This window comes from Bos grunniens, chromosome 9 (assembly GCF_055505025.1).
Source record: "Bos grunniens cultivar Pamir isolate PY7600 chromosome 9, Bosgru_T2T1.0, whole genome shotgun sequence".
In the NCBI taxonomy this organism is placed as follows: Eukaryota; Metazoa; Chordata; class Mammalia; order Artiodactyla; family Bovidae; genus Bos; species Bos grunniens.
The window spans coordinates 69,306,950-69,319,846 of NC_141173.1; the positions used below are offsets into that span (position 1 = coordinate 69,306,950).

Here is a 12,897-nt window from a genome sequence, read left to right on the forward strand (position 1 = left end):
AACAGGTTTTAAATCCTAGTCTGAGTGCATGCTAAGTTGCCTCAGTCATGTCCAACTCTTTGCGACCCCATGGACTGTAACCCGCTAGGCTGCTCTGTCCATGGAATTGTCCAGGTAAGAATACTGGAGTGGGTTGCCATGCCCTCCACCAGAGGATCTTCCCCACTCAGGGATCAAACCTGTATCTCATGTCTCCTGCGTTGACAGGTGAGTTCTTTCCCACTAGTGCCACCTGGGAAGCCAGTTTTATCCGACTCTTAAACTCACCCCCTTGACCATGACTCAGATGACCCAGGGCCACTTTCTGATGCTTCCACTAGCTCACAGTGGGGCTTTGGGCTTTGCCCTGACAGTGTGTTTTTCTCGTCTTCAGGATAGCTACCTCCTAGTGCTGTTTTGAAAATAAAAATGAAACAAAGCATTTGAAGATTCTGGTCTCACTTCTGTCACTGGCTTAAAGGGAGGAGAATGAGTTGGGACAAGTGGCAAGTCATGGTTGGCTTGCTGATTAGCAGTATTCAGGCTTGGAAATAGGAAGCAGAATGGAGTCTGAGTCTGAAAGCAGCGGAGAGCGTGAAGAGTACTTTTCCTTTTCTTTGGGACTTGGGCTGCCTGTGGTTCTGCTGGGGTTCTCCGGGCCCCTGACGGGAACAGTCCTGTACGATGCAGGTTCTTATGTTCTGTGATACTGAGGACATCTCTTTCTTCTAGGAGATTTCATGTTTGGTTTAGAAGGTGGTCTCTATTCTGAAGATTTATTGTCTTGATTCTATGTCAAACATTGGAGGATATATTTCTTTCAGGATCACCTTTATCAGATCTGCCTTCTCACAAGAGTTAATCTTCTACTTCACTTTTTCCTACCCTGAAGTCAAATCAAGAATTTTAATACCTATATTTGCAGCCAGAATTGACAGACATTTGTATTTGCAAACTTCTACTTTGGATAACCACATTATTTATTAAACTTCATTTCAAGGAAGTCTACAAGGATATGCTGTATTAATGTAGCCTTCCAAATTGCATTGTAAATGCTGAGTAAATTATTGCTCTGTGAATGATTTTCGTGTAAGTAGTTGTAAATGATAGAGGCAGGCCTTTACTATCCATTCATGAAGTATCAACAAAAGAAAATAGTCCTCATTTGATTGTCTAGAGAAATGAAGTAGCGGTAAAACCATACAAAGATCCACAAAGTTATTTCTCTGACACTATTCCCATCTAATATTTTCTTGCTTCCAATATTAAGGAAGCTCAGCAATTGATGTTTTAATACTATATTTCCAAAAATGCGTTAAATTGCTTTCCAGGTCATGAAAGAAAGATTTTCTTTTTTTTTTTTTTGGTATGATTTTTTAGTAATAATAAATAGCTTATTCAACATCAGTCTCTGGTTTTATATAATTATTGTCGAGATAACATTTATTGTAGAATAATTAGAAAATACAGGAAATCAAATAGCAGAAAATCAAAATTACTTGTGATTTTATCTTCTAACACACCATTTTCTAAATTTTGGGCAGCATTTTGGATTTTTTAATATCTGAAATATTGTATTAGCTATTTTGTAGCCTGCAGTGTTTTAACTATGTAACATTACAACCATTTTCACATAAATATTTATACTAATTATAAAATAATATCAAATATTCCCTCTGTGGATTGATGCAGCATTATTTAATGAAGCAATCTCTAATGGATATCTAAGCTAGTTATTCCCTGTCTCTCACTATTATAAATGCTATTGCAGTAAACCTTAGTAGTGATTAGGATTAGGGGTGTGTGTGTATGTGATATAAAATTCATACAAATGGCTTACACAGCAGTTTATTTCTCTCTCACATGGAGGAAGTTCAAAGGTAGGTGCTCCAGGATTTAATGGTGCTCAATAGGATCAAAGAAATCAGGTTCCACCTATCTTGTTGCTCTGCTTTGCAGAATGTCTGTTCCCAAAGTCTTATCTTGGTCAGAGGTGTTCTAGAGGGCTGGTTACTCAATTAGTGTTCTTCCCTGGAAGGAAGGAGGGTTAGGGTGAGAGAGTGGGGAGAAAAAGTTTGACCATATACCTTTAGTAAATTTTCATCTTGGGAAATGTCAAGAAATACAGAATACTCCTTAAAAAGTAATATTTTTCATGTAGGTAAGCAGTTTGAGAGGAAAGTGATAAGAAATCTGACCCTTATAAAATGATGGTGGCAGAAATGTCTTGCAGAATTAAAGGCTTTGTTCTCTGAAGCACATTGTACACATTCAGACCTACTCTTCCCTGCTGTTCTCACTGAGCCAGCTACTTGAGCCAAAGTCTGTGCACGTTTATTTGAATGTATATCACATATTCAAATAAAAAATCTGGAGTCATGTTTCTGTGCATTTCAAGGGATTTGGCTCATAATAGATTTTCAGTAGAACAGGATGAGGACCTAAAACCTTAAATCCAGTTATGTGAGATTTGCTGGATGAAATGTGGAAAGAAGGACCATGAAGGGTTTTTTATAAAATATTTGAAGAATTGAAATGTTTCACGGGGAAACAGTTTTCTATATAAGCTCACTCAGGAAGAACCAGGGCTAGTGGATGTTAGCTCCAGTAAGACAGATTTTTTTTTTTTTTTCAAATTCAGCATAGTGACTTTTCTAACATTCAGAGCAATTCAAATTTAGATTAGGCTAGTTTAAGAGAAAAGTTATTCAAGATCAACAGTAGAACAGTAGGAAATAGGTTGAAAAAAAACTGTACCCCTAGGCTTCCCTGGTGGGTCAGTGGTAAAGAATTCGGCTGCCAATTCAGGAGACATGGGTTTGATCCCTGATGCAGGCAGGTCCCACATGCTGTGGAGCAGCTGAGCCTGTTTGCCACAACTATTGAGCCTATGCTCTGGGTCTCCTGAGCCACAACTACTGAAGCACACATGCTGTAGAGCCCATAGTCTGAAACTAGAGAAGCCACTGCAGTGAAGCCTGCACACTGCACCTACAGAGTAGCCCTGCTCACTGCAACTAGAGAAAAGCCCATGCAGCAAAGAAAACCCAGTGCAGCAAAAAAAAAAAAAAAAAAAGAAGAAGAAGAAATAAAAATAAAATTTCTAGGCAGGTCCAGTGGCTTAGATGGTAAAGAATATGCCTGCAGTGCAGGAGACCTTGGTTCGATGCCTGGGTTGGGAAGATCCCCTGGAGAAGGGAATGGCAACCCACTCCAGTATTCTTGCCTGGAGAATCCCATGAGCACACTGCAATTGCAGAGCAGCCCTGTATACTGCAGCTAGAACAAGGCCATGCAGCAAAGAAGACCCAGCACAGACAAAAAAAATAGATAAATAAAAATAAAATTTTATATTGTACCACTTATAATAGCAACAGAAAGCCTCAGATACATGAGAATAAATTTAACAAGAGATGCAAGGCCTCTACACAACAACGATAGAACGTTGAAGCAGGGTATTAAAGAAGACCCAGAGAGATGGGGAGAGAGACTTTGTTCTGGGGTTGGAAGACTTGATATTGTGAAGATGTTGTCTCTCACCAAACTGATGTATATTCAGTGATAATTCTAGTCTAAATCCTAGCATTTTTGTTTTTAACAAGCCCATCCTAAAATTGGCAGTGCAAAGGGGTGAGGATAGTCAAGGCAATCTTGAAGAAGACCTAGATCACAGACATCAGTACACTTATAAAATGGGGGTTGTCAAAATCCATGGATTGGTATAAAGACACCAGTGGAACAGAATCAGAAATCTTTAGTAGCACATTTATATTTATTTTAAAGTTGGAACTGTAGTACAACAGGGAAAGGATTTCTTTTCATTCAGTCATGGTTGGGCAATTAGAAATCCATGTGGAAGAATCATCCTTACCATACACAATAATGCCATTTGTAGCAACATAGATGGATCTAGAGATACTGTGTGAAGGAAACCAGGGAAAGAAAAACACCATAGGACATCCCTTATATGCGTAATCTAAAAAGAAATGATACAAATGGACTTACGTAAAAAATAAAACAGACTCACAGACTTAGAGAACAGCCTTATGTTAATCAGCAGGAAAGGAAGAAAGGAAAGGATAGTTATGGAGTTTGGAATCAACATGTACACACTGCTGTATTTAAAATGGATAACCAGTGAACCTACTGTATAGCTCACGGAACTCTGCTCAATGTCTTGTGGCAGCTTGGATGGGAGGGGAGTTGGGGAGAGAATGGATACATGTATAGGTAAAAAAAAATTTTAATATATGAACTCATTTTATAACAACTTAAAAAAAGATTGTCCAGTTTGTTATCAGACAGTTACAGTTGTAACCACAAGTGTAGCACAACACACTCACTAAAATGAATACAATAAGAAAGACAGTACCACATGTCAGTGAGAGTATGGAACATGTGCAACACTTTTACACTGTTAGTTGGTGTGTACTGCACAGCTGTTTTGGAAACTGGCAGAATTTGCTGAGGCTTAAAGTACACAAATGCTATATCCACAAAGCCGCACTCTTCAGTATATATGCAACAGAAAGGTATTCATATATTCAAAAAAAGATACATACAGGAGTGTTCACAGCAGCACTGTTGGTCATAGCCAAAACTTAGAGACAACTCAAATGTTCATCAGACTATTAATTGTGAAATAGTCGTAACAATGAAAACCCATACAGCAAAGAGCAGGTCAGCTACAACCACGTACCGCAGCGTGGATGAATTGCACAAACTGTTGAGAGAAAAAAGCCAGATACCAAATGGAATTTTCATCAAACTGCAGTTCAGAACCAGGGCAAAAAGCAGTGGTATTAGAAGTTGGGGCAGTGGTTTCTCTGTGGCATGGGGTATGATTGCAGGGGATTCTGGGTGTGCTGCCCACTTCTGTTTCTTGCTGAGCTGGTGGGTAGACGGGAGAATTAAGTATGAGGGAGGTGCCTTTCTTCTGAAGGGCTTTGAGTTAAGTCGTTTTCAGGAAAGATTTCTTTTCTGAAGGATCTTATGCTATGCTATGCTAAGTCACTTCAATCGTGTCCAACTCTGTGCGACCCCATAAACAGCAGCCCACCAGGCTCCCCGTCCCGGGGATTCTCCAGGCAAGAACACTGGAGTGGGTTGCCATTTCCTTCTCCAGTGCATGAAAGTGAAAAGTGAAAGTGAAGTCGCTCAGTCATGTCCGACTCCTAGCGACCCCATGGACTGCAGCCTACCAGGCTCCTCCGTCCATGGGATTTTCCAGGCAAGAGTACTGGAGTGGGGTGCCATTGCCTTCTCTGGAAGGATCTTAGGAGATAATGATTAACAAACTCTGTCAAGAGTCCCAAGGACAAATAATCATTTATTTAAAAGGCTGTTTAAAAGAATTGGAGAAAACTAGGTTTGGATAAAGGCGTTTGCATTTCTGTTTTATTTTTATTGCAATAATTTCATATCCATTTTCAAAAAAGATAAGGTGGCTATTTAAAAAGTCAGTGTAATTAGTAAATAGAAATTGGAAGAACAAAGCAGAGATGAGATAAAAGGAGAGAACAGGTATGGTATCTACAGGGTAATCTCAGTAGATGGACTTGAACATACTTTCCTTTTACTTCCAGGACATCCAGAGGCAAAAGAGAACCAACTATAATTTCCTAGGTTGAGAGTTATTTTCTTTGTCACTAAAGCTCCGGTGCAGATTTCTTCCCTGAAGCATTAAAAAGGCAACACTTACTGATGTAATGGTACATGTCTTCAGAAATGGCGATATGACAAACGTGTCAGTTGAGTTTTAGGTTGTTTCTTATGATGACCTTCGGTAAAAATGAAGAGAGTGTAATTACTCAGTGAATGTAATGTTGAACCAGTGCTTTTACCTGGTATTCCTGCCACTTGTGGTTTGGGGGTGTCACATAGCATTGGGGTATTTTTTTTCTTTTTTTTTGCTACTTTTCAGAGAGTGAGTTCACATTGTTTCTGTCAACCAGGTGCCCGGGAAGAAAGCAGCATACAGCAGGCGCAGCGTCGGTCGGCCGTCTTTCTGTCCTTTAAGTCCCCAATTCCATGTCTGCCCCTGCGCTGGGAGCAGCAGAGCAAACTTCTCCCCACAGTGGCTGGCATTCCTGCCAGTAAAGTTTCTAAATGGAGTACGGATGAGGTAGGTTTTACTTTCGTTGTCTGCCAGGGACCTGACATAGGAGTACCAGCTTAAGGAGAGGGCAACATGAATGCGTATGGGGCTTAGTCTTTTTTTTCTAAGAAGAAATTATTCTGAGAGAAACAATGACAACATAGGTTGGATATTTGGAACCTGTACCAGTTAGAGTCTGGCTTCTGTTTCAGAACTGGAATTTTGATCTTATTTTTTAACAGGTGTCAGAATTCATACAGAGCTTACCTGGATGTGAAGAACATGGAAAGGTATTTAAAGATGAAGTAAGTGTTCAACTGAATTGCAGTATGTTTCTTAATGGGGGACACAGCACTGAAATGCAGTGAATAGTGAAATATTCTCAATTGGCAGAGGAGGGAAGAAATGGGTTATGTTGCAATTGACAAAGTGATACTGAGTTGTCTAACAAGCAGTGTTAATCAGTTGTATAAAAACATGTAAGATGAGGAGTAAAGGAAATGTTTGTACCATTTTATGATGCCCCACAGCAGTAGCACTAAACTCATTATTTAAAAAAAAAACACAAAACTTACTAGCATACATTTATGTAGTATATAGCACAGAAAGAAACCAAAGCAGGAAATAAGCAACGTTTCATTTTTAATAAAGTGAAACTAGTTCCCGTTATTTAATTTTCAAGTGTCATTTTAACACCAAGATTAACTTCATTTGATGCTTATAATTAATATTACCATTATTGCTAAAACAATCCCTTCGATCTTACACATTTCTCATGTTGTTTATACTAACTGACATGCATTACATTTATTAACATCTGCCATTGGAAGTGGAGAAGGAAATGGCAACCCACTCCAGTGCTCTTGCCTGGAAAATCCCATGGACGGAGGAGCCTGGTAGGCTGCAGACCATGGGGTCGCGAAGAGTCAGACACGACTGAGTGACTTCATTTTCACTTTTCATTTTCATGCATTGGAGAAGGAAACGGCAATCTACTCCAGTGTTCTTGCCTGGAGAATCCCAGGGACGGGCGAGCCTGGTGGGTTGCCGCCTTTGGGGTCGCACAGAGTCGGACACGACTGAAGCGACTTAGCAGCAGCAGCTGTTGGAAGCTTATTTTATTAGTTTTTTTCATCTGTCTGTCCAAAACTTCAATGTAAAGGATGATTAATAATGATACCACCTCTAGTGAGCATTAGGACAAAAAGAAATTCGACCTCTAACTACACTAGAAGCCGGAGACTCTTTTCACTAGAGAACTTTAGATATAAGCCACTTGCCTGTCAGCTCCTCCAAGCAGAACAGTCCATTATCACGTGATCTTGGCTCCCAGAAGGTACAGTGAGGACTAAGTCATCTCAGAAGTCTTTGTCCCACATCTGCTGTCCGCAGTAATAAGTTATCTTGTTTGTGCCTGTGTTTAGCCTACACTGTTCAAAATGGCACATTTTCTGTTAAGAACATTGCAACAGAGTAAGAGTGTCAGGACTGCCAAGAATTCAGCCACCAGTCGCCAGTGTCAATATACTATTAGCTATCATTTATGCTGTATGTGGTTGCCTGTGAAAATGCACAAGGATCTGATTTTCATCAGCCTTTTTCTGACTTATGTTCTTATTTCAGAAATGTTGTTTTCTTTCTAGTGGATCTTTAATTTGCAGTTACTCAGATTTTGAGCTTCTTAAGGCCCAAGTCCTAAGTGTCTTTGTGTTCCTCTCAGTCGATTTTCTATCTCTAAGCAGACTTATATACCTGCAGGGAGCCATTGTTCTTTCTTTGAAAGAACCTTTGAAAATGATGCAACAGTTTTAAAAATAAATTTCTAGTACATATATTTTATAAACACTACTTTTGGTTCTTTTGATGTCTAGACAGTCCGTATAGATTGCTCTGTTATTTAGTTAAATTAAGGTTCAAATTCACATGATATGTTATTTCTTTGAATAACTTCTTTCTTCATATTATCTTTGGAGACACTCCTCAGGCACCAACCCGATAGCCTGAGGCAGAGCCTTCTTTTGAAGAATGAGGCAGTGAATGTTCTCTGTTCACGTGTCATTCATACGTTCATTCCGCTCTTCATTCATCCTGTGAACTCTTGTTAAATGCCTGCCATGTGTATGTTGCTACATGTGATGCTGTGGTGAGAGGGTTAATTCAGAAGCAATAGGACACGATCCTTGCTCTCAAATGTCTCACCAGGTCAGCAGGCGTGGGGTTCGAGTCCTAGACGAAAACCAGAAAGCAAATCTAAAGTCTTGTAATTCATCTCTGAAAGGCAAATTTGCAGTGCAGGTGTGGGCTGTTACCTGAAACCATCCTTGACTTCTGTTTCTCTTATACACTCCACATATAATCAGTTGAAAAACCCTATTGGGTGTATTTTAAAAGCATGAGGATTCTAGCTCTCTCTCCACCACGACCTCTATGGTCAGAGTCACTGTCATCTGCCAGTTGGATTAAAGCAGTAACTTCTAGCCAGCCGCCTTGCTTCTACTTCTGCCCTTCTAGAATTTATTTCCAGCATAGCTGGGCTGATTCTGCTAGAGCGTTAAGTCAGATCACGTCTCTCCTCAGTTCAGATCCTTCTGGTAGTTAAATCAGAGTAAAAGCCAAGATCCTCACCAGGGCTACAGTCTGACACTCCATCGCCTCTCTCACCGTCTGACCTCTTTGTCCTCTGCCCTCTGCTGACACCGTTCCACACACAGACGACCTTGCCGTTCCTAGCATTATCCAGACACACACCGGCTTTCCTGTCTGTCTGGCACGCTCTTCCTCTAGGTGTTCACATGGCTCACTCCACTTCTCAGTGTCCCATCCCAACTGTCCTCCTTCAGACTGCCACCTCCCACCCCGGACTCCACTGCCCACTTACATCCTCAACCAGCAGTTTTCTCATGGCACTAATCACCTTTTAGAATTATTAATTCCAATTTGCTTGTTATGGCTTTTCTTATAGTCTACCTCCTACTCCTAAAATGTAAACTGTACAAGGAGTTTTTGTTTGCTGATTTTGTTTTTATCTGTTTTAGTCTCTGCTGTATGCCCAGGCCCAAGAATAATACTTAGAATATGTGCTCGGTCGTGTCTGACTATTTGTGACCACAGGGACTGTAGCCCGCCAGGCTCCTCTGTCCATGGGGATTCTCGAGGCAAGAATCCTGGAATACTTTGCCATTTCCTTGTCCAGGATCTTCCCGACCCAGGGGTCAAACCCAGGTCTCTTGTGGCTGCTGAATTGGCAGGCAGGTTCTTTACCACTAGCACCACCTGGGAAGCCCATTTAAAATATAATGGGTACGTAATACATTTTTGTTGAAGGAATATATTCATCCCTTTACGCCCTGAGAAAGACATTCAAAGAGCAGGTCGCTGTAATTTGTGGAGTTAAAACATTGGAAGAGAACCACGAGTGCACAGTGGAAAGAATAATGAAACGGGAGGCAAGAGCCCCAAGTTCCAAGTCTTCCTTCAGAGTTTTGGGCCTTTAGCAAGATACTTAATATCTGGAGTTAGACCAGTTTATATGCATTACGAAAGCATAAACAAAAACCCAGCAATATATCGCAGTAATTACTGTTTTTAGAAAGTCGTTTCTTAATTTACTTCTTTCCACCTGAGGTTATCCTTATGGCTGCACATCAAAGCAGCTTGTGAGAAACCCGTTTTCCTGTGGGTTGATTTTTTCAGATGAATAAATTTGACTTTGCTCACAGTCCCTATTTGGGGTGTTATCACATATATGGGTCAGGGTTTCGTACGTAGCAGAGCAGCTCCCTCGCTGCGATCTACTGAAAGTCAGCCCTCGACACAAGGGTTTGTTTAGGGCTTCCCTGGTGGCTCAGAGGTTAAAGCGTCTGCCTCCCATGCAGAAGACCTGGGTTTGATCCCTGGGTTGGGAAGATCCCCTGGAGAAGGAAATGGTAACCCACTCCAGTATTCTTGCCCGAGAATCCCATGGACAGAGGAAGCCTGGTAGGTTACAGTCCATGGGGTCGTACATATAAGAAAGATCTACTTATCAGGAAATGTTTGTACACCTGAACTCCCTGTCTGTGTTGTTCTAGTGTTGCATGTAGAAAACAGCTGATAATTTAACCTTGAATATGTCCCACGACCCTGTGTCCAATCAACTCACAATCTTTTGTCTTTTTTCCTCTCCTTTTAGCAAATTGATGGAGAGGCATTTCTGCTTATGACCCAAACAGACATTGTGAAAATTATGAGCATTAAGTTGGGCCCAGCGCTCAAAATTTTCAATTCTATCTTGATGTTCAAAGCCGCAGAGAAGAACTCTCACAATGAACTTTGAAGGTGGTGAATTTTGAATACCATCAGCTTTCTGCTTTAAAGCTCATATTTTACTCAAAGCACAAAGACAGTTGTAACTTCTAAGTGAGAAGTCTCCAAAAATCTAAAGAGCAATGCTATCAGATTATTTATATTCCTCAAGAGACAATATATATGAATTCTTACAAAAGTGCTTGAGCTTTTAACCAGGTACTGTCTAACAACAGTCGTCTTTCGGTTCTGTTCACTGAGCTAAATTTATCTTTGTAAATCTTTTTGAGGCTGGGGGGGTGGGGGGAAGGGGGACTTCATTAATTATTTATGGAAAAAGTGGGGGGGCAGAGTAAGAACTTTTGGCATTTTGTAAACATTGTTGAATTCTCTTTCATGTACACTGTTTCTTTTTCAATACTTTCAGGAACCTTTTTTATATAATCAAACTTCAACTTAAACCAAATTAGTCAAAACCTGGCTAAGTGTAGCCAGTGGGACTGTTACCTGTATTGTTAATTCTGTGCCATATTTTGAATTGCAACATTATGCTAAGTATAACTTTGCAAGTCATGATATTGCCTAACTGCTTGTCCTGATTCATTGAGGCTGAATAGTTGTAAAAATTACCTTTCTTTAAATCAGTGTTTTTACTTTTGCACGCAATTATGAAATGTTAAACAAATTACTTTCACCAGCATCTTGACTATAATTACCAAAAACGTGTATATAAATAATGGAATTAAAAAAAATAAAATATATAAACATAAATAAGGTCATGTATTTGAATGGCATCAGTCTCATGCATTGTGGTACCCTGTGTTTACAGGATTCCAGTGATATCAAAGGAATACACAGTTATATTTGAAGGGGGCGCTGTTTGTATGATCTTGAACTATTTATGAGATTATATTGAGCTTTTCTCGTAATTGTCATTGAAATAACTGTGGTGCTTTGCAGAGGTGAAGGGATCGTTCTGTCGATGTAGACACTAATCCCAAAAGAGCTCTGTCTTAGACCTTGCAGTGTCCTCCAAACCCAAAGGTTTTCTTCAGTGTTGGCTAAAGAGAGAGTGTATAGATTTTACTGAAGAGGCAAGATTTGAGGGTGCAACCCCAGTTGAGGCAAACATTCTAAATGCTCACAAATCAGGAAGTGACTTCCTAAAGCTGCATTTTGGAGAGACCCTCTTCTCCATAGAAGTTTGCCTCAGGATAGAAGCGTACAGATGCACTTTAATTGAAAGCCCTTGATTCCCTTTAAACTGAGAGCTGGTAGTGTTTCTTTTGCAAGAATGCATTTCCAACGCAAAAGGTAAATTATTTTATCAGCCTGTGTATGTAACTTCTATTTCCAGGATTGGATATTTATCCAAGGACTATTTTAAAAGTAGAAAGTAAGTTTGTAGCATGTTGTCTGAATTCTGGGGAAAGTTTCACCTTTCTCTGTAGTTGCTCTCATTTTTTCTCATGTAGGATTCCCTTGCTATCTGCCCTGCCCCACACACCCTGTTGGAAGTCTGTAGTGGTCCTTTGCTTTTGTTGTAGTTCAAGGTAAAACAGGGCCCATGAAATCTGCCATGGCCCCTTCATTTCTTTGCATGAGTCTGCTTAAAAAAAGTTTTTCGTTGTTAGTTTTTATTTTCTTTATGTTTTGTTCAGAGTTTGTACATTCAAGTTGCACTTGTTATACCTGACATGAATAAAATAAAATCTTAATTGCAGATACCTTTTCTACATATGTATGATTCTTAAAAATAGATGGGGTGAATGAGAGCAGGAGTAATATCAAACGTATGGCATTAGATAGCTGTGTAATGGAGCTGCAGGGTTCAGAGCTATTTGTCAGGCTATGTCCCAGATGATGTGAAGAGTGACAAAAAGGAATAAAAAAATTTAAAAATGTTATTGTTAGGTCGAGTAGGCTTCACACACATTGAAGACTTCTTTTTTAAAGCATGTGTTGTGAAAAAAAGAGCCTTTAAATCTTACTGAAAACATCCACTTATTCTGAGAAGCATGTTGTTTGTGTTCAAGGCAAGATATTAAGCATCCCTGTTAGGGTGGAACAGTCTACCAAAAGAAGTGGAAAGCTTTCACCATTCCATCCCGGGGATATGCTCTAAGAATGGACTGAGTTTTAACAGAGGAAATAGGGAGCCCATGGTGACAGGGAGGTCCCTGAAATGAGAGAAGGAGGTTTGAGGTAAGACAAAAGGGAAAGATAAGAAATGTGGACCTTGACAGGACCTTCCCATCAGAAGGCATTTTAAAAAACTTTACAAATACTCTATGAGCCAAAGGAGTCCTGCCTGGAGGTTAACATATTATCCCAGGCTGCCATTTTGCAACTTTTGGGTTCAGTAGATTCAGCCTCCAAAGAAAATAGGGTTAGGTTGGTCAAGCAATATTGAATGTTTGCCAAGTGGCATGGCCATGCTGGACATTGGAAATAGATACACCACTGAAGAATGAATTTTATGGGACTCTGCCCTCACGGTCAGCTCATGTCTGTCATGTTCAAAGCCAAACTTCACT

General features: G+C 40.0%; 1 protein-coding gene across 23 annotated transcripts in view; it reads left to right on the plus strand.

The window, feature by feature from the left end:
• The window catches only part of L3MBTL3 (L3MBTL histone methyl-lysine binding protein 3), a 104,948-nt gene extending 92,861 nt beyond the window's left edge, over positions 1-12,087 (plus strand). For all 23 annotated transcript variants that reach the window (XM_086316443.1, XM_086316452.1, XM_086316449.1 and 20 more), the window contains 3 exons: positions 5,934-6,103; positions 6,319-6,381; positions 10,248-12,087. In XM_086316443.1, the coding sequence (XP_086172569.1) occupies positions 5,934-6,103; positions 6,319-6,381; positions 10,248-10,391 (377 nt within the window). In that variant the 3' untranslated portion in view covers positions 10,392-12,087. The remainder of the gene's footprint in view (positions 1-5,933; positions 6,104-6,318; positions 6,382-10,247) is intronic.
• Positions 12,088-12,897: the final 810 nt, after the last annotated feature.